This window comes from Xenopus laevis, chromosome 5L, assembly GCF_017654675.1.
Source record: "Xenopus laevis strain J_2021 chromosome 5L, Xenopus_laevis_v10.1, whole genome shotgun sequence".
In the NCBI taxonomy this organism is placed as follows: Eukaryota; Metazoa; Chordata; class Amphibia; order Anura; family Pipidae; genus Xenopus; species Xenopus laevis.
In genome coordinates, this window is record NC_054379.1 from 100,200,898 (window position 1) to 100,221,599 (window position 20,702).

Below are 20,702 nucleotides of genomic sequence, written 5' to 3' on the forward strand. Positions count from 1 at the left end.
AACCATCCTAATGGAATTTTTGACATTGCACTTGACTTGATAAACTACTGCTCAATGGAACCAGATATTGATGCATTAGATTAGAAGTAGTTGCAATTCTCAGTGAATATTCAAGGTGCTCATCAGATAATTTGGTTCTAATTTTACTCTTAGTGTGCTTCATTCTTGAAAAAAGTTGCTCACAAATATAGGTGCTGCCAAAAAGTGATGACAGGAATAAGGCATGGTTGTGAAGTGAGGGATATTTATCTCTGGGAAGATAGGACCTATAAAAGTCCAGTAAAGACACATGATCAAATTTTTCCTTAAGCTGGAAGTCAGATTGCAGCTCAATGCATTCCATTTGAAAATTGTCAGGTAACATATTTATGTCAACTGAAAATGGTGTTGCAAATATAGCAAAATGTTGTTTATTTTCCCTGAAATCCTGAAAACGTTTTTCAAATTCTTGTATAAAATCATAAGAAAAGAGAGCAAAACAAACCATCCTAATGGAATTTTTGACATTGCACTTGACTTGATAAACTACTGCTCAATGGAACCAGATATTGATGCATTAGATTAGAAGTAGTTGCAATTCTCAGTGAATATTCAAGGTGCTCATCAGATAATTTGGTTCTAATTTTACTCTTAGTGTGCTTCATTCTTGAAAAAAGTTGCTCACAAATATAGGTGCTGCCAAAACGTGATGACAGGAATAAGGCATGGTTGTGAAGTGAGGGATATTTATCTCTGGGAAGATAGGACCTATAAAAGTCCAGTAAAGACACATAGTCAAAGTTTTCCTTAAGTTGTCTACACATGCAATGTGAAGCAAATATATGTTTTTACAATGCAAAAAAGATGATAACTGTAAGAGTAAAGTTTACAAAAAAAGTAAAAGAAAAGAGAGCAAATTAAGCCATCCTAGTGGGATTTTTGACATTGTGTTTGATAAACTAATGCATCAATATCTGGTTCCATTGAAGTAGTTGCAATTCTCAGTGAATTTTCAAGGTGCTCATCAGATAATTTGGTTCTAATTTTACTCTTAGTGTGCTTCATTCTTGAAAAAAGTTGCTCACAAATATAGGTGCTGCCAAAAAGTGATGACATGAATAAGGCATGGTTGTGCAGTGAGGGATATTTATCTCTGGGAAGATAGGACCTATAAAAGTCCAGTAAAGACACATGATCAAATTTTTCCTTAAGCTGGAAGTCAGATTGCAGCTCAATGCATTCCATTTGAAAATTGGCAGGTAACATATTTATGTCAACTGAAAATGGTGTTGCAAATATAGCAAAATGTTGTTTATTTTCCCTGAAATCCTGAAAACGTTTTTCAAATTCTTGTATCAAATCATAAAGCAAGGCTGCATATTTTTCAGTGTTCACAGGAACATGTTTGGCCAATGTGTTGAAATGCATAAAATTGTTTGCCTTAATTTGATCTTCCCATAATTTTAGTTTCGTTTGGAATGCTGTTATGCCTTGGAACATTGTGTTGATAAGCTGGTTTTTACCTTGAAGACGCATATTTAAGTCATTCAAATGGGAGGTCAAATCCACTAAAAATGCTAAATCTGTAAGCCAGTTTTCATCATCAAGTTCAGGCACACATTTTGCTTTTGATACCATAAATGACTTTACTTCATGTCGCAAATCATAAAATCTTTTCAACATTTGGCCTCGACTTAGCCATCTTACTTCTGAGAAGTAAATGACATCACCACAGTCAGCATCTATACTTCTAAGAAATTCCTGGAACTGGCGATGATTCAAGCCCTTGGCCCTTATGAAATTCACAGCCTTTATCACTATTTGCATGATGTTATCCATTTTTAAAGCTTTTGCACATAAATTTTCTTGATGTACTATGCAATGATACTTCATTAAATGTGAGTTTTTGGCAGCAATTGCATCATTTTCTATTAATTTTACAAGTCCCTCTCTTCTACCTACCATTGCTGGGGCACCATCAGTAACTATACCAGATATGTTTACAAAAGACAGAGAATATCTATTTAACATATTTTTTACTGCTTCATATAAATCTCTTGATTTAGTTGTGTCTTTTAATGGCACTAAAGAAGCCATCTCTTCAGTAACATTATATTCATTATCAATACCTCTCATAAAAATGGCAAGTTGAGCCGTATCTGTAGCATCAGTGCTTTCATCCACTGCCAAAGCATAATATTTAAATTTAGCAGCTTTACTCTTCAAACATCTTTCAACAGATTTTCCAATGTCTTCTGTTCGCCTGGCTATAGTCTGGTGTGACAAACTTATTTTAGAAATATCCCCTTTTTTTTCAGGGCAAATTATGTCTGCCACACTTTCCATACATTGCTTAATAAACTCACCATCAGTAAATGGTTTTGATTTTTTTGCTATTAAATATGTTACCACATAACTAGCTTTTACAATAGATTCTGTCTGAGTAATAACTTTTTTAAATAAATTTTGTTGAGAAGACAGACTTTTCTTAAGTTCCATTGCTTTGTCCTTACGACACATTCCTTGATACACAGAGAATTTTGCAGCATGTTTTTGCATATAATGCCTTTTTAAATTATAGTCTTTGAAAACTTGCACATATTCACCACAAATTAAGCAGAGTGCTTTACTGTTTGCCTCAACAAAAAAGTACTCTTCTGTCCAATTTTCTTTAAACACTCTTCCTTCCTCTGTAACTTTTCTTTTTCTGTGTTCTTTTTTCGATTCAGAGATTCTGAAAGCCATGCTAAAAAAAATAGGGACTATATTTATTATGTTGTTAATTGTGAAGCATGGCTAGCAATACTTAATGTGCTGCAGATGTACTGCTTACCTGCCTTTCCTAATAACAGGACTGTAGTAGGAGGTTGATGACTGCTATTTTTCTGCACTTTGAAGCTGCACACCACCACATGGGAACAAATAGCAAGAGTTTGCTAGAAGAAAAATAGGGACTATATTTACCAATTATGGCTGCCAACTGTAAAAAAGCATAGCAGGTGATGCATGAGGTGCCACTTAATAATGCTTACCTGCCTTCTAAATAACAACTAAGGCTCACTTGCAGGTTGATAGGTTAAAAATGATAAGCTCTGTGTTTCTGCTATAGGAAGCTGCACGGGAACGAATAGCAAGAGCTATAAGGAAAATATGTACTATATTACCGTTTATGGCTGCCAAATGTAAAACATAGCAGGCGATGGGAGAGGTGCCACTTAAAAATGCTTACCTACCTTTCCAAATAACCACCGAACGCTCACTTTCAGGTTGATCAGCTCAGTGTTTCTGCTGTAGGAAGCTGTGTACAGTGCACCTCACAGGAACAAATAACTGTTTAAAAAAGGGAATGCTATGTAAAATGCCCGTTCATGGATGGCACACATCGCATACAAACAGGGTTGCCAGGTCTAATTTTCAAAACCAGCCCAAAACTAGCCAAGTGGCATTCAAAGGTAGCCCAAAAATAGCTCAATATTTGCAGGAAAAAAAAGTCTAAAAAATAAATGAATGTATGTGAAAATATGCCTTTTTTAAATTTTCACTGTTTTGCTAATTTTCCAATAAAGGTAGGTACAGACTTGACCATCACCAGGGGTGTAACTAAAAGAGGCCCAATTTGTAACTGGCGTATTTTCATAAAAAATTATTTATTTCACTGCACATATTGTGCTATGTTTGGGCTACTTTTGAAGTTGAATAAACAATTTATTTATAATTCATTTTTCAGTTACAAAATTAATTCTCTATTTTTGATACTATGAACTGTGAATTTAATTAAGAAGTGATAATTCATTGCAATGCACTTATAAGCTATTAAGTACATTTACCTCATAATTAATTATCTTAAAAAACAAATCAATTGATTATTGGGAATCACAGGGGGCTTGGGAATTCATTTATTTTTAATTAATTTTTGTATTAATTCTAATTTATTGCACTGCTCTTTAATTAGCCTACAGACCTACACACAGTGAATTTAGTGAAAATAATAATTCCAGAAAATTGTGGAATAGGTATATGGCCCAGGGGTGTTATTACACAAATCCCTACTTCCAAATTTATCATGTCAAATGCAAAGCACTAAGCCAGACTAAAACAGTAAAAAATTCTGTACCTGTAAAAATACTGTGCAGGTGTATTGTGCTGAACCAGGGGAGCTGAGGTAATAATAATTGGTTGCTGTGGAGTGCAAGAGTGCCAGACTTGCCAGTAAGCTGCAGGCTGAAGCTAGCCTTTCATTAGGCAGGAGAAGAGCCACGTAGTTTTGGGAGTTGCTCGCCACGTAGTTTTGGGAGTTGCTCTCTCTCTGTGCCTTTTATCACGCTGCCAGACAAGAGGGGGCAGGGCCCAGCAAAGCCAGGAAATTGGCGCCAAAAACACGCGCTGCTAGCTAGCAGCCGTTGGGGAGACTGGAGAACACAGGCGGTGACGTCACACGCAGAGCGCCGGCGCTGACGTCACACGCAGAGCGCCGGCGCTGACGTCACACGCAGAGCGCTGACGTCACACGCACCGCACGCACAGCACAGAGAGGCTGCAGCCAGCAAAACTGTGGGGAGAGGAGGCGTGCCTTTCCTCTGACGCACGCTTCCTGCTGGGCCGCACGGACCTCCATTCCGAGCCGCATGCGGCCCGCGGGACGCGGGTTGGACACCCCTGCTTTAGAACTTATATTGAGTAATGACCAATTAAGGCAAATAAATATGTTGAGTTCTACAAATACTGTTCATAACTGATGAGCTATACTAAAATTGAGTGCTGTTCTTATATCTACCAGGGAGCTGTTATCATATGTCAGGGAGCTGCTATCTAGTTACCTTCCCATTGTTTTGTTGTTAGGCTTCCAGGGACGGAGAAGGGAAGTAAAGAGTGACTGAAGTTTATCAGAGCTCAAGTCACATGACTGGGGGCAGCTGGGAAACTGACAAAATGTCTAGTCCCATGTCAGATTTCAAAATTAAATAAAAAAAAATCAGTCTGCTCTTTTGAAAAATGGATTTCGGTGCAGAAATCTGCTGGAGCAGCACTATTAACTGCTGCTTTTTGAAGAAAAAAAAAAACATGTTTTCCCATGACCATATTCCTTTGGTGTTAAATACACTGTGTTTTATGATAACAGAATTCCTAGTTATTTTCTTGCTACTATTAGTGCTCCTGAACTTTAATATACATTGCGGTGCAAAAAATGCCCTGTATCTATTTAAGTGTGCTATTATCTGCTTATGGCGTTTCCTCCATATAAAACTGAAATATCACAAGCATCTTAAATCCCAACTAAAGCCCCACAAATGATCTAACCATGCATTGTGCTTGATATAGCAGTCCAGAGATATTTCAACCATATGGCATTGAAAAGCAGTGTTTCCAGAGTTATTGGATGCAACCAGCGCCGGATTCGCTGGGCGGGCGCCCCTAGGCCGTGCTCTCCGCGCGGTCCTAGCGCCCGCCCGCACTACCACACGCTGGCGCAAAAGCGCGAGCGTCGGAGCACTGGGGAGCACAGGCTCCCCACAGAGCGGCTGGGCGGCATGCCACCCCAAAAAATGTGCCGCCCTAGGTCCGGGCCTATGTGGCCTCGCTACAAATCCGGGCCTGGATGCAACTCCATATTGTTCTTTAATTAAGTTACCTGTTAGTAATACTCTCCATCAGTGATCCCCAACCAGTAGATCGTTGCTCCCCAACCTCTTGGATGTTGCTCCCATTTGCTTTAAAGCAGGTGATTATTTTTGAATTCCAGGCTTAGAGGCAAGTTTTGGTGCATAAAAACCAGGTGTACTGCCAAACAGAGCTTTCTGTAGGCTGCCAGTCCATATAGGGCTACCAGTAGCCAATTACAGTCCTTTGTTTGCATCCTCAGGAACTATTTTCATGCTTGTGTTGCTCCCCAACCCTTCTTACATATGAATGTGGTTCACGGGTGAAAAAGGTTGGGGATCCCTGGTCTACATGATGCTAGGAGATGACTGTAGTACACATTTGGATTAATTTACTTATCCCATGGATGCAAGTGTCCTACAAATGTAAAATTGTACTGTTTAGAACCCGTCTGCTGAGCACTTGCACCAGTTGTGAAAGAACGGAAAAGAAAATGGATATTGTCTATACACATACTGGGCACAAAAGGGCATGCAAAAAAAATTGTCAGGGGCCACTAGCCATAAGGTCCAGTGTAAGGAAGCTAGTACTGGTGAAAAATGGTACTGGCAAACAGGTTACACTCTTTATTAGGTGCTGATAGGGCAGGCAACAGGCAAAACTTTTAACTGAAATAACCAGATTCCAAGTGATAAGTGTATACTCTTATCAATAGGTCCATGTGCACATGCCCCAGACCTTCAGCTAGAGGAGAAATGAACACACAGCCTGTAACTAACAGAACTATCTGGCATGGAAAGATTAAGGCTATATAGTCGCACTATGTAAAGTGTAATTGATGTTTTTTTAATAAATATTTCAGCAGCAATCTTTGACCGAGATTCAGTTTGTGCCAGCAGGCAGAACAGGCAGTGCAGATGTCAGGTGGAGCAGTACTATCATTGCCATCACCAGAGGGGCCTGTAGAGTCCTTACAAAAATGTAGTAAGATGTATTATAATACAGACACAAAGTGCTATTTTTTTGGTTTTTTTTTTACCAATTTGTAACATTGAGCCTACTACTGCCTTAATGTTTATTATAGGGCTCCTTTTCTGTGCCCTGCATTGGATTTTTTTAAATATTCAGAGAACAGTGTCATCTTAGAATGTTAGAACATTGATTTAGGTAACAAAAGCTAAAATAAGTCTGTAAATAAAATATGAATGTTTATCAAAATAAGAGCAACAATTTTCTTTGTGGAGAAATGATTGTATTAAATCCAGCGACTCGCTGAGCTTGTCTTCCTGTACAGTATTTAATCATCTGTCATTTAGATTTACCATAATTGATGATTAAATTAACACTAATGTCATTCTGTACTGTTTTTAGACTACAGGAAAACTCCAAGTCGTGCCGGAAGCAAAGCTGGAAGCAGATCAAGCAGTCGGCGCGGCAGCGATGCCTCAGACTTTGATATTTCAGAAATCCAATCAGTGTGTTCTGATATGCCCGAGACTTTGTTAAACAGCAGCAGGCCGTCTCCGCGAGCAAGTCCACGCTCAGGAACAGGCAAACCTTCCAAAATTCCAACACCACAACGACGGTCTCCAATGAACAAACCCAACAAACTGACAAAAAGATAAGGGCGCCTTGCTCTGCACAGCTTTTTTTCATTGTGCTTTGCCTATTTAAGTTCCTAAGATGTAAAAACTATTGTGTAAAATGCGATGTTTGATTTTAACCCTGCAGATGGCCTTAAATGTATGTTTGTCTTGTTTTTACACTTATTTTTATCAACATTTCATTGTCTTATCGTTTGGAAGAGTGTAAAGGAGATTCAATGAAACTAACCTGTCCCTCTTTGTGTGTCAGACATCCACTAAAGCAGTTGTTGAATGTATTTATAACTCTCTGCATTCTGGAAGACAGTACAGTATGCCAACCACAGCTTCATTAGTTACCAATATGAATACCTCAGAATGACAGTATTTATACTAGTGCAAAAAAAAAAAAAAGGTGATCTGAGCTGAAAATACAAACACTAAATCTTTATTCACTTGAATATATATTTATGCACACTGCATTTATTTTGCGCAGTTTTATGTTGGGGATCTCACAGGTCGGTATTTAATCACGTGCAAGACTCATTTTTCTTAACGCCTGTGAGATTCTGCCCAATAGAACTTTAGTTGTGTCCAAATAATCGCATTATGTGCATAAGTGAGGTTTTCTTTCGCTTGAGTGGATGATAGGTATCAGACTACTTTTGTATGAAATCCGTTTTGCTTGCAAAATCTAAATAATAAAACATGTCCAAAACCGATCGCATGGCTGGAATTGGTTTTATGAGCTATACGTTGAGGAATTAGATACAGGTTTCTCAGCTTTAAATGTGCAGTCAAAAGTTAACCTGATATGCCAATGAACAAACATCATAGGGAAGCTGTTGATTTGTTGCCCTGAGAGACCTGGTAAAACAAACAAAAAAACCATGAGCTGTTTGCATTGACACATACTACACATAATCGGCACAAATCCTGCAAGTTAAAAACTGTATGGGGTAGATTTACTACGGACGAATTTTCGCCAGTGTCAGTTTCGCACCCATCGCAGCACTCCGCTTTCCACAAATGCGCTCAAACTACGCCAATTCTCTTATATGCGGAGTTTCGTCCTGGGCACTGAACGCTGGCGACTTTTTTTGCAGCATTTCAAATGCTGTATTAAAGGGACGCTGTTTTTTAATGGAACAATTTTATTTACACCTAAAAGCAATGTGAATGTTATACATTTAAACAAAAAATATATTAGGGGTCATTTAGTGCAATTGTGGGCACAAACCAACATGTGTTCCATTATTCTTACAAGTAGATTTCAAGATGGAACCTTCTTGCATCTGCTGGAATGATCTACAGGTGAGTAAAAAGAGAGTATAAAATTGGACTGACCCAATTGTTGGCCCTGTAACTAATAATTGGATTATACAGCACACCTATGAAAACCTGCTGGGCAAAAACCACATCAACGCTCCAGAGCTGCCTGATTGGATTTTAAATATTTTTTTAATATATATCTGGCCAATTTTCAGCCATATATTAGTCAGCAGGACTCCACATGCATTGCCCAATAAGCTGCCAGCTCAGTCCAGAGGACTTTTATTGGAAATCTATCTGAAGTCTGTTGGCCTAAAAATAAATAAAATATATCATTTAAAAAATTTGCGAACGTTGTGCACAGAAATTGACTGGAAAAGCCATTTCGCACACAGAGTGAGTACAATCGAGAAGGGCTAAACCTGCTGCCACTATCCACCCACGTATGGGCACGACCACATAATAAAGTGATGCATTTAAAAATTCACTTTAATGCACAGAAAAACCACTGACCAAAGCCAAATGCGTAATCATCAATAACTGACTCAGCTCTTGAATTCTCTACCCAGAAATAAACAAGTGCTCGTAATTTACTTTTTATGGTTGAGTAACTCAGGGGTAATTATGGTGTTTCTCTATAAATAAGCTCAAGCACATGGCATGAATAATGGAAATGGTATCTATTCTTACAGAATGTCTAGACAATTTAACACAGTTTCATGGATTTATCACACAGAATTGACCATCGTTCCCGAGGGGGGTATATCCATTTCATACTAACCTGGAAATTATTGTAGTTTTCATTTTGTTTCAGCATGGTTGGTTATATACCCTTTGTAAGAGTTTTCTGTGTAACCATGCAACCTAAGCTGTTGATAATCATTGTGAATCACTTCTTTCCATTCCTTTGTGCATCATGTCTTACCCTCTGCCCCTTTGCAGTAACATCTGTGCTTTTGAATTAATTGTGTGATGTAGAATTTGCTTCACAGGCAGATTTGTGTCTCTTAGTACTTATTTTTTTAGCAGGACATACAAATGGGGTAACAGTAAATGAGCTTGTAGTGTGCAGAAAGATTTATTGATAAGCCTTCAGTTATTTTTAAAACTTGGACTTTTATTTGGAAAGTATGTCTAATGATGTAAGAAACTAGGCTTACTTGCATTTTAAGGTAAACAGCAGCTAAATCATGTATTTTAGAGGACAATAAACACAAGATTCTGCTTACTATGTACTCTCTATTGGCAGCCATTGGTGTAGCATTTGCTTATCTCATTCATTATCAGCTACTTATGGATAGACATATTCTCAAACACTCTCACTGGTAATTGCATCATTTCTCAACCTTCTACATCATGTCCAAGGCTGGGACGGCATCCCAAAAAAGTTTCCCACACAAAACTTCCAAAAGTGCTTTTGTACTTTTATGTTTCTTCATGTAATGCTCTAAGCATAATCTTTGTCTTCAGTTTATTTCAGATCAGTAAAAAATAAAATACAGTACATACCATGCCATCATTTGGCTTCAGAAAGGAGCATTAGAAAATGAGGATATATATGTAAATACATAAATCCCTCTATGGGTTTTTGGCATATTGCAGTAGAGCATGGGTTTCACAAGAATCTTAGTTTGTCCTGATCTGGGTCACATTATTTCACTATCACCAGGGCTAGATTTACATAGTGGGCACCCTAAGCCTGCTGCCGTTCATCACCCCTGTCCCCTCTACTTCATTTATGAACATGCGCACATTTTCATCATCAGGTTGGGAGCACTGGGATTGGCTCATGGGAAATTCAAAAAACTTGTATCTCATGATCAGCCCCAGAGCTTCCGAACCAATGCAGGTGTGGTTGGGCTTCATGACGCCCCCTAAAATCCTGCTGCCTTAGGCCCAGGCCTTGGTGGCCTTTCCACAAATCTGGGCCTGACTATCACAATAACTTGGGTAGCAAAGATTCCTAAACAAATTCAACAGTTACTGGAACAGTTGCAGTGTTGGACTGGGACACCAGGGGCCCGCCAAAAAGCTTAGACCAGGGGCCCACCATAAAACCTTAGACCAGAGGCCCACTCTCAGTACTAATATTCTTCATCTCCTCAATCAACATCTATTCTCCTAGTTATTCATCTATTCTCCTATTATTCCATCTTTTTATCCTCTTTGTTCTCATAGACTAGGGAATGGCCATGAAATAGGCCATAAGTTTAGCAGCATGAGGGCCCACTGACACCTGGGCCCACCTGGAGTTTTCCTGGTATCCCTGTGGGTCAGTCCGACACTGAACCGTTGTGGCAGAGGGGATGCACAGTACATTATAATGCAATATAGAGTAGTTGTCAAGACTGATCACAGGTGAGTGGCTGGTAGTTAGGAGCCTTGGTGCTGTATAACATGAGTACAGTGGGTATTTGAGGTTTTGATAGGCCGGAAACATGTTATGCAGAAGAATATTTTAATAATGAAAATGATGGCAATATAACAGATGAACAAAAGATAAAAAATAATATAAGTTCTTACACCAGGCCGGTGGTCAAGTGCAGGTAACAATAAAGGCAAGTCCAAGAAACAGGCTGAGGTCGGGGGCAGGCTGATGGCAGAGGGTAGTCCAGTAAGCAAGCGGAGGTCAATTACCAGGAGATCCAACAGAGAGCAGGTAATGGGAAACTGGAGCAGAGAACACAGGCACACAGGAACAGGGAACCGGACGGAGACTCAGGAACAAAGCAGGAATCAGGAACAAAAGCAGGAAATCTCTGGTCTGTAGAAACAGGCTGTGACGCTTAATGATCAAGCACCTGGGCATGGTTTGCAACAGGCTTATAAAGCCCCTTAATTGGCAAGCTATACACACCTGTGTTTGATAAAGGAGGAGGAGGAGTTGAGCAAACACATAAGGAAACCAGAGTGTCTATCAGCAATTCTGTAGAATCCTATCTCAAAGGTCTCCAGTGGCTCAGTGAGGTAATGCAGGAACTTAAAAGTATGTAGGCCAGAGTTCGATTCCAGGTAGTTCATGACAGTAGTAGTCATAGGCAAAGGGCTCAACTCTGGAGTTCTATGGTGAGCTCTAAATGATTCTCCCATACACTTTGGTCAATATACTGGTGAAACAATTAATAAGCTACCCCAGGGGCTTGTCTGCACATTTACAGGGTTAAACACAGTAACCAGCCCTCAATTTTTTTAAAATAAAGGAATTAACAAGCACAGAGGTCTATCCCATATATGTAATAAAAGGAACTAAGTTTGCCCAGGAACAGTAACCGACAGCAACCAATAAGATGTTTGCTTTTAAACAGGTGACCAATAAATGCTCCCTGCTGATTGGTCGCTATGAGTTACTTCTCCTGGGCAAGTTTAGTGCCTTTTATTACATAAACTTATAAATCCCTAATGCATTTGCATAATGTTGTAAAGTTTCAGATACTTCCTTCAAAACCAGATTCATATAAAAGCCATATTAATCTGGAGATTTATTTAGATGTGTGCTGAAGACTGCAGACAATCTATATGTATCCAATGAATTTTATAATTATATATGCGTGTACAGATTTAAAGGGGGAAAAGCCGTGAATCTGTGGCATGTATGTAGGATTAGGTGTCATCTGAATTAATATTATTTATGCTTATGAAAGGAGAATGAAATACAAATAAGCATATCCATCTAAACTGGTAAAAAACAATTGAAGAATTAAACTAAGAGAGGAGATGGGGGTTGTTTTCTCTGGAAATAAGGTGCTTGCAAGGGGACATGATTACACAAGTACATTAGAGGACATTATAGACAAATAGCAGGGAACCTTTTTACCCATAAAGTGGATCACCGTACCAGAGGCCACCCCTTTAGACTAGAAGAAAAGAACTTTCATTTGAAGCAACGTAGGGGGTTCTTCACAGTCAGGACAGTGATGTTGTGATGGCTGTTTCTATATAACTATATAAATACTGTATATCAAGCAATGATTAACAATATTACACACATTAGCTGACTCACACATATTTCTAGATAGTTGAATAAGCTGTAGCATAGGTACTACTATAAATATACCAGTTACACACTAAACAACAAACTTTAACATACGTATAAGACATATAAATAATATAACTGCAAAATATGTAACTCCTTGTTAGTGCTTGACATACAATTAATCAATTTTTGTACCAGAATGTTTCAGCCCTGAGAGAGTTCTAGGGAAGGTTGCTGATGCTGACTAGAATGGACCTGTATTATGGAGTGCTTTGGGAGATAAAAGTAGGTGTGATGGGAGTGGAACAAAGAACCTTCCCATCCCTTCTAAAATCTTGCAAGGAGTGCATGCTCTGTCCTTTATCTTCAGAACTCATTGATGTTGGAGCTCCACCAAAAATAACCTTTTCTAGCTATTACTCTTGCTCGGGGCTGAAACCCTCTCTGGCCATTTGCATTCTCTTTGCCCAAAAATCCACTGCTTCTCTTTCTGTTTGTTCATCCATCACCTAGAGTAGATGCACAGCTGGAAATGAGCAGACATGTTTAGTCTGTAGCTTTTGAGTTTGATGAACGTTGAGCTTTATTGTTCCCTCTCGCTTATATACTATTGTTGAAATACTGTCCCCATCCCCTTCTGGCAGTGAAAAGCGAATGTTTCAGCACCTTATTAAATGGATAAGTTCCTATAGTCCATTAAATGGTCAAGACAGTGGAATAAATACAAATGGAACTCTCTTGTACAGGCAGCATTGCTCACTGATTGGCTCAGTTCTGCCCCTCGATTAAGGACCATGAACATTCCATTTTATTGATGTTTAAAATTTGTATCTGTTTATCCAGCACCTGTGCCTTTTGTCATATTTACTGTAGCTTGAATGAAGTATTGAAGTAGTGAAGTAAACATACATTTTTTTTACCATTGCAGAGTCACGGCACATTATATTGAAATGCATAAAAACAATTATAATAAACACATTTTTTGGTGATACTGTTTCTCTAATGGGTATGTACTTTATGTGACATGTATTGGACAAAGAATTTGGAACGGATTCACAAAATACCCAATAAGAACTGCAAAGTATTGCTTGTGGCATATAGTTGCTGCAACTTGGTTTAGGATTCGGTGGTGTCATACAAGGTACATTTTGCAGTTAATAACACTATGTGATGACATCCCAGCAGGCTTATTCCAGTGTGACCCATAGGCATGTATGATATAAAGTCCAATTCACCTTAACGCCGACTGAATGATTGACTCAGTGAAAGCCATTAGTTCTCCTGTTGTTAATTATCCCTCAAGTTTGAAATTATATTTATCCCTTCCATCCTTAGCAACCGCTATTTCAATGCAGCAGAATCAGTGTCAATAGATAATGAGATAATGAGTTTATCTCTGATGCAGTTAAATGATCCTTCTTTAGAGACACTCTTATAATATTGAGGCAGGATAAGCATGGATGTACTATTGAGCATATACAAAGAGAAAGGGATTACACACAATATGGGATGGGATTTGCACATTAGGAAATTAGAACATTGAACAGTTTCCAAGTGATCTCCCTAAAGGGGTGGTTTGCCTTTAAGTTAACTTAGTACGTTATAGAATGGCCAGTTCTAAGCAACTTTTTAATTACTCTTCATTATTTATTTTTATATATAATTTTTTTTTATTATTTTCTTTTTTTTCTATGTAAGGCTACAGATTTATTGTTATTGCTACTTTTGATTACTCCTCTTTCTATCCAGGGCCTCTTCTATTCATATTCCAGTCTCTTATTTAAATCAATGCATGGCTGCTAGGGTAATGTGGACCCTAGCAACCAGATAGCCGAAATTGCAAACTGAGGAGCTACTGAATAAAAAGCCAAAGAACTAAAAAAAACAACAACAAAAAAATGAAAACAAATTGCATATTGTCTCAAAATATCACTCTCCACATCCAACTAAAAGTTAACTCAAAGGAGAAGGAAAGGTTAAAACTAAGTAAGCCTTATCAGAAAGGTCCACCTAAATATACCAGTAAACCCTCAAAGTAATGCTGCTCTGAGTCCCCTGTCAAAAGAAACACTGCATTTCTTTCCTTCTATTGTGTACACATGGGCTTCTGTATCAGACTTCCTGCCTTCAGCTTAAACCTCCTTGCCCTGGGCGTGAGCTTGCTCAGTTTGCTCCTCTTCTCCCCCCCTTCTCTGCTGTAATCTGAGCCCAGAGCTATAAGTGAGCAGGGAGAAACTCAGGCAGGAAGTGATGTCACACAAAGCTAATGTAATGAACCTCTGTAATGAATAAACTGAGCACCTAAACGAGAGATTGGCTTAGAGTGGTGTGACTAGGTTTTGGTTAAAAAAGCGGTAACACCAGTATTTACTATTGCTGGTTCTATGCAAAGGGGCAAAAGGAACAAATATTTTCTCCAGCGAGGCTCAGTGTCTCAGAGCATCCAGCCACTCTTATTCTATTGCCAACTGCTTTCTGCATGACTTACAGTATAAATGGAACTAAGTCAGTATATACTCTCATCCCCTTTAATGTCTGGGTCTGGCTTGTCTGGTGCCTTAAAGGAAAACTATACCCCTCAAACAATGTAGGTCTCTATAAAAAGATATTGCATAAAACAGCTCATACAGTATATAAAACCCTGCTTCATGTAAATAAACCATTTTCATAATAATATATATGTTTTAGTAGTATGTGCCATTGAGTAATCATAAATAGAAAATTGTCATTTTAAAAAATAAAGGCTGCCCCCTGGATCGTAGGATACACTGTGCACACAAACAAACCAAACATGTTAAGTCACATGAGCCAATTAACAGACAGAGTTGTGTCTTTTGCTTCCACACTTCTTCCTGTGACAGTTAGAGTTGTAGTATTTCTGGTCAGGTGATCTCTGAGGCAGCACACAGACCATCACAAAATGGTGGTTCAAGGCAAGAGATGTAAAAGGGCAATATTTACTTAAATGGGTTGTTCACTTTTGAGATAACTTTTAGTATGATGTAGAGAGTGATATTCTGAGATCATTTGTAATTGTTTTTCTTTTTTTATTATTTGTGTTTTTTGAGTTTTTCAGCTTTTTATTCAGCAGCTCTCCAATTTGCATTTTAAGCAATCTGGTAACTAGGGTTCAAATTATCCTAGCAACCATGCAATACATTTGTAGCCTTACAGAGCATTTGTTGTTTAGATGGAGGTCAGCAACGCCCATTTGAAAGCTGCAAAGAGTCAGCTATAAAATAGCTATAAAACTATATAAAATAAATAATGAAAACCAATTGAAAAGTTGCTTAGAATTGACCATACTATACCATAATAAAAGTTACCTTAAAGGTGAACCACCCCTTTAAAAATATATTCTAGTTTGATAATATTCTTTAATATGCCACTTAATTTGATATAAACTATCTGTTGTTCAAGTATTCATTTTGGGGTTAAAGATTTCCTTTACATCCCCATCTGACCCTGCTGTTAAATTCTGAACATACTGGGATGGACACTTACTCATAGACAACAGCTACCTGCAAATGTGTGTGTTGTGTTGGACAGGGAGCCACACGGGAGATTAGTCGGGGGACAGAGGAATATAATGTGGTGTTATAACCATTTCCTATGCAAGAATAATAACAGAGAGAAGCATGCAAGCTGCTTTAGTTCTGCTTTTATGGAAACATGTCACTGACTCTGAGCTGGTGCTTTGTCTGGAGTAAAAAAAGGGGAGATATTTTTAAATATAGCAGCAGCTAAAATAAGTCAGCTAAAAATACCTTAGATCATTTGGATAAGATATGAAAACAAAATAAATATTCGCTTTCAGCCAGTGCTTGATATTATTGTTGCAAGTTTAAAATGCCTTTAGCCCCGTTAGAGAGAAAAAAAGGGGATTTGAAGATTATGTGCATATAAGGCAAAGTTGATCCACTATGATACAATTACAGTGCTGTAAAACAGAAAATCTAGGTGAGGGTCCCTGCCAAACCATGAATCAGTTGCAGGCTCTTCTACTTTCCATTGCCTAATAGTTCTGTTTGAGCGATAGCCCATAATAACTACACTGATTGGAATAGCAGACACACTGGCAGGAAAAAACAGCACTGGCAGCCATCTCTGGGACATTATTTGATACTGTTCTAAATTTAGAGTGAGTGAACAACATCAGATCCTTCATTCATTAACATAATTTGTTATTAGAAATCTGTTTGTTCCTATATTCCTCCTGAAGCATCAAGTAAATAGAGCACTGAGTCAAAAATAACTCTGTTATCCCTATTCTGTTTTTTATCTTGCTTCATTCCACTTGAGGGGACGTGACTTTTATTTACTTTCTCCAGAACTAAGCACACCAGCTCCTTGTACAGTATATGATCTATTGCAGAGCTGTCCCTTTACAGAACCTCAGCCCAATGAATGGAATTGTTTCGGGGATGTTCCATGGGCTGAATGACCCATTTATAAACATATTTCCATCTGAGAGGGTTCAAGTGAGACACATCTGGTTGACACCTTACTCAGAAATGAGGTTCACAACCCCTGCTATCTGCAATGCATTCAGTAGTTGTGGAACAAATCCAGGGCAGCAACTTGTCTGCAAAGTTCTTTATTGGGATAATGAGTTACACAACATGTTTCGGGCCCACGCCCTTTATCAAGTGTAAAAAGGAACAACCAAAAACAATCATTTATAATCTCATGTGACTACCAGCAGTGCAGTATGGGTAAAAGTTTTCCATTAACTATTTAGTGTTATACATCTTAAAGTGCATTGTGCAACTATAACTCCCATATGGCTGCACACAGTTCATCATGGATAAAACTTTTTCATTAACTATTTAGTGATATACATCTTAAAGTGCATTGTGCAACTATAACTCCCATATGGCTGCACACAGTTCATCATGGATAAAACTTTTTCATTAACTATTTAGTGATATACATCTTAAAATGCATTGTGCAATTATAACTCCCATATGGCTACACACAGTTCATCATAGATAAAACTTTTTTCATTAACTATCAGTGATATACATCTTAAAGTGCATAATAGAGATTTTACAAATTTATAAAAGCCTCTCACAAAGTGTAAAATTACAAAATATGATCTCTAATAAATATTGTAAAAACTTATTGTGACCCAATTCATCTAGCTATTAAAAGTGACACACATTATTTCATATAATACATGTTGAAATCCCACTGAAACATAATGTTAAAACCAGGTTACTGCTCAATCCGCCTAACCTGTAAAAGACCTGTAAAAACAAGGAAATTGCCATTAGCCTATCCAATTCACTTGAAATCTTTATGTTGTATCAATTTAGCACTTCTATTATATCAATTTAACAGTACCTTCTAATCTCGCAACGTATGTTGCTATTCTAAGACATTCTGTAATTATTTCCTATCACTGGCTTCTATGTATATATTATCTTTCTTAGCAACAAGGTTGCAATATTATAGTTACCAATTCAAAAATAAACGATATATATATATAAAGACTCCTGATTGAATGGACTCACCCATATGTAAATGCAGCAGGAGTTCCATGTCATTACAACTTGGAATCTAGTTATAATTCCTGGGAACAAAGCACGACAAGCCATTACTATTAAAGAAAACATGATAAATTGCACTGCTCATTTAACCCTTTCGGATAAGCACTATCCAAGCGCTTTATCCATCTGGCCTCCCTCTGCAATAGTATCAAGTTATGATCACCTCCTCTACTGGGTTTTGCTACTGTCTCTAACACTATCCACTTTAGCTGACATACATTATGTTTTACAGTATCAAAATGTCTGGCTACAGGAGTGTCAGTATAGGTGTCATTTTTAAAATTGCGTATATTGCCTTTATGCTCTTTTATCCTAGTACTGACAGACCTTATTGTCTTCCCTACGTACATTTTCCCGCAGGGACATTTCAGAGCATAAATTACGTGGCTGGTTTTACATGTGGCGTATGACTTTAGTTTGATTACCTCACCTGTAATGGGATGATTTATACGAGGTCCTTTTATAATGGAATTGCAACAGTTGCAATTCATGCACGGGTATGTGCCTACTTTTGGTGTACCTTTAAACACAGTATTGCTATTATCCACTCTTGAAATGGCACATAATGTGTCTCTTATTGACTTACCCTTTTTATACGAGAACCGCGGGGGATTCGAAAAAACTTTTCCGAAGATAGCATCAGTTTGCAGAAGTGGCCAATATTGTTTCACTATCTTTTCTACCTTCTTACTCCTTTTGTCGTATGTACTTACGAAGGTTAATCTATCCGTCTCACCCTGCTTTTGTTTGGGCTGTAATAAAGCAGCACGGTCCATCCCTTTCACCTCTTCTACCACTGCTTTAAGTTTACCTTTGGGGTATCCCCTTTGCAGAAACCTTTCTGTCAGATCGCTACTTGCATGTTTATAACCCACTTCACTGGATGCTATCTTCTTGGCTCTCATAAATTGTCCCTTAGGGATCGCATCCAGTGTTCGTGGGTTATGGAAACTCTTACTGTGGAGGAGATTATTTCGGTCCATTGGTTTCCGATACAAATCTGTACATAGGCCCCCATTTTCTATTTTAATTTGTACATCCAAAAAACTAATAGTTTGGTTGGATGACTCACTGGTAAATTTGACTGTATTGTGGGCCTCATTTGCAGTATCCACCATATTATTAAATGCCTCTAACGGTCCATCCCAAAGGATCAGTATGTCATCCACATACCTATAGTAGCATCTAATATACTGCAAATATATGGGCTGAATGACCCATTTATAAACATATTTCCATCTGAGAGGGTTCAAGTGAGACACATCTGGTTGACACCTTACTCAGAAATGAGGTTCACAACCCCTGCTATCTGCACAGGAGATGCTATAATTGCCTTCTGACAAAGAGCCTATTGTAAACTCTAATTACTGTGCTTAGCAGCCTAGAAGTCTAGTGTCAGCTTTAGGAGCATTCCATGGCATCATTACCTTCTGTTACTGAGTATGGAGAAAGTCCTGCTGTGGGCTCATAAAATAATTTATAATTGGGACCAAAAGAAAAAAATTGTTACTGTGCACCTTTATACACGTAGGGGCACATTTACTTAGGGTCGAATATCGAGGGTTAATTAACCCTCGATATTCGACCGTTGAAGTAAAATCCTTCGACTATCGAAGTTGAAGGATTTACCGCATTTCCTTCGTTCGTACGATTCAAAGGATTTTAATCCATCGATCAAACGATTTTCCTTCGATCAAAAAAACCTAGGAAAGCCTATGGGGACCTTCCCCATTGGCTAACATTGATGCTCGGTAGGTTTTAGGTGGTGAAGAAGGGGGTCGAAGTTTTTTTAAAGAGACAGTACTTCGACTATTCGTTCGATTCGAAGTCGTAGTCGAAGGTCGAAGTAGCCAATTCGATGGTCGAAGTAACCAAAAAAATACTTTGAAATTCAAAGTATTTTTTATTCTATTCCTTTACTCGAGCTAAGTAAATGTGCCCCATAGTGAGGTCCACTGTATTTAGCTAAAAAACAAATCATTGCCAAATATATAAATCTTTTTAGAATCTTATATGTCTGCCTAGCCATTTTGTAAAATCAGATCTACAGATGAACCTGAATGTAAATGATCACTTGTTGAAAAGGATTACTGTCTCCGTTGTCTAATCTAGATAATCATTCAAACGAAAGATAAACTCTGGTCCTGTTTTGGTAGTGACCCAGCTTTATTCTGCTCGGAGTTTGGTTTGCCTTGCTTTAAACTGGGTTAATATTTGAACCCTATTTGTGCCGAAACAAAAGCAAACAAACAAATCTAAAGCAAAAAAACTGGATCTATTAATGCAATCGATATGTATTAATTAATAAATATCAGTTAATATAGCTGGTTTTATTAATGCAACTAATTAATTTAATTTCTTAAACAACTGGTTTTATTAATATTTGTATACAATTTACAATTTTGCTGGTGTGATGTAAATTGCTGAATGCTGCTTAAAGGGGAACTTTTGCAAAAAAGAAAATTTAATATTAGTTTCTGCATACTGACATAAGAAACTTTCTAAATACAATCAATTAAAAATTCTGCATCTGAAATAATCACGTTTATGTTCACTATCCCTGTCTCAGCATCTGTTTCTTTTTATTCTGCCTTCATGCAGGAGTTGGGTGTCAGATGAATGATCCAATATATCTTATAGGGGGGATCCTTTTGCCTAGAAGATGTATTAAAGCTCACTCTATTAAAATCACCAGACATCATGTCTCTCTACATGCAGAATTTGTGCAAAAGGCAGTTATTTTGT

General features: G+C 38.0%; 2 protein-coding genes and 2 long non-coding RNA genes across 21 annotated transcripts in view; 1 reads left to right on the forward strand and 3 right to left on the reverse strand.

The window, feature by feature from the left end:
* Window positions 1-7,882, forward strand: part of dst.L (dystonin L homeolog) — a 296,950-nt gene extending 289,068 nt beyond the window's left edge. For all 17 annotated transcript variants that reach the window (XM_018263477.2, XM_018263472.2, XM_018263474.2 and 14 more), the window contains one exon: window positions 6,949-7,882. In XM_018263477.2, coding sequence (XP_018118966.1) covers window positions 6,949-7,202 — 254 coding nt within the window. In that variant the 3' untranslated portion in view covers window positions 7,203-7,882. The remainder of the gene's footprint in view (window positions 1-6,948) is intronic.
* On the reverse strand, window positions 479-3,392 carry LOC121393762 (general transcription factor II-I repeat domain-containing protein 2-like). Of its 2 annotated transcripts, XM_041563184.1 has the most exons (3): window positions 3,213-3,392; window positions 2,813-2,915; window positions 479-2,725 (listed from the first exon to the last, which is right to left on the reverse strand). In XM_041563184.1, exon 3 carries the CDS (start codon window positions 2,722-2,724, stop codon window positions 907-909), a length of 1,818 nt encoding a protein of 605 aa, XP_041419118.1. In that variant the 5' UTR covers window position 2,725; window positions 2,813-2,915; window positions 3,213-3,392; the 3' UTR covers window positions 479-906. The 2 variants fall into 2 exon arrangements, with proteins under 2 accessions (XP_041419118.1, XP_041419119.1); XM_041563185.1 differs by lacking the exon at window positions 3,213-3,392 and having other exon boundaries at window positions 2,813-2,990.
* Window positions 7,587-11,293, reverse strand: LOC121393763. Its single transcript, XR_005961325.1, has 2 exons — window positions 10,956-11,293; window positions 7,587-8,027 (listed from the first exon to the last, which is right to left on the reverse strand). It is a non-coding gene; the product is annotated as an uncharacterized LOC121393763 (long non-coding RNA).
* Window positions 11,294-17,510: 6,217 nt separating this feature from the next.
* On the reverse strand, window positions 17,511-17,992 carry LOC121393764. Its single transcript, XR_005961326.1, has 2 exons — window positions 17,922-17,992; window positions 17,511-17,654 (listed from the first exon to the last, which is right to left on the reverse strand). It is a non-coding gene; the product is annotated as an uncharacterized LOC121393764 (long non-coding RNA).
* Between the last annotated feature and the right edge of the window lie 2,710 nt (window positions 17,993-20,702).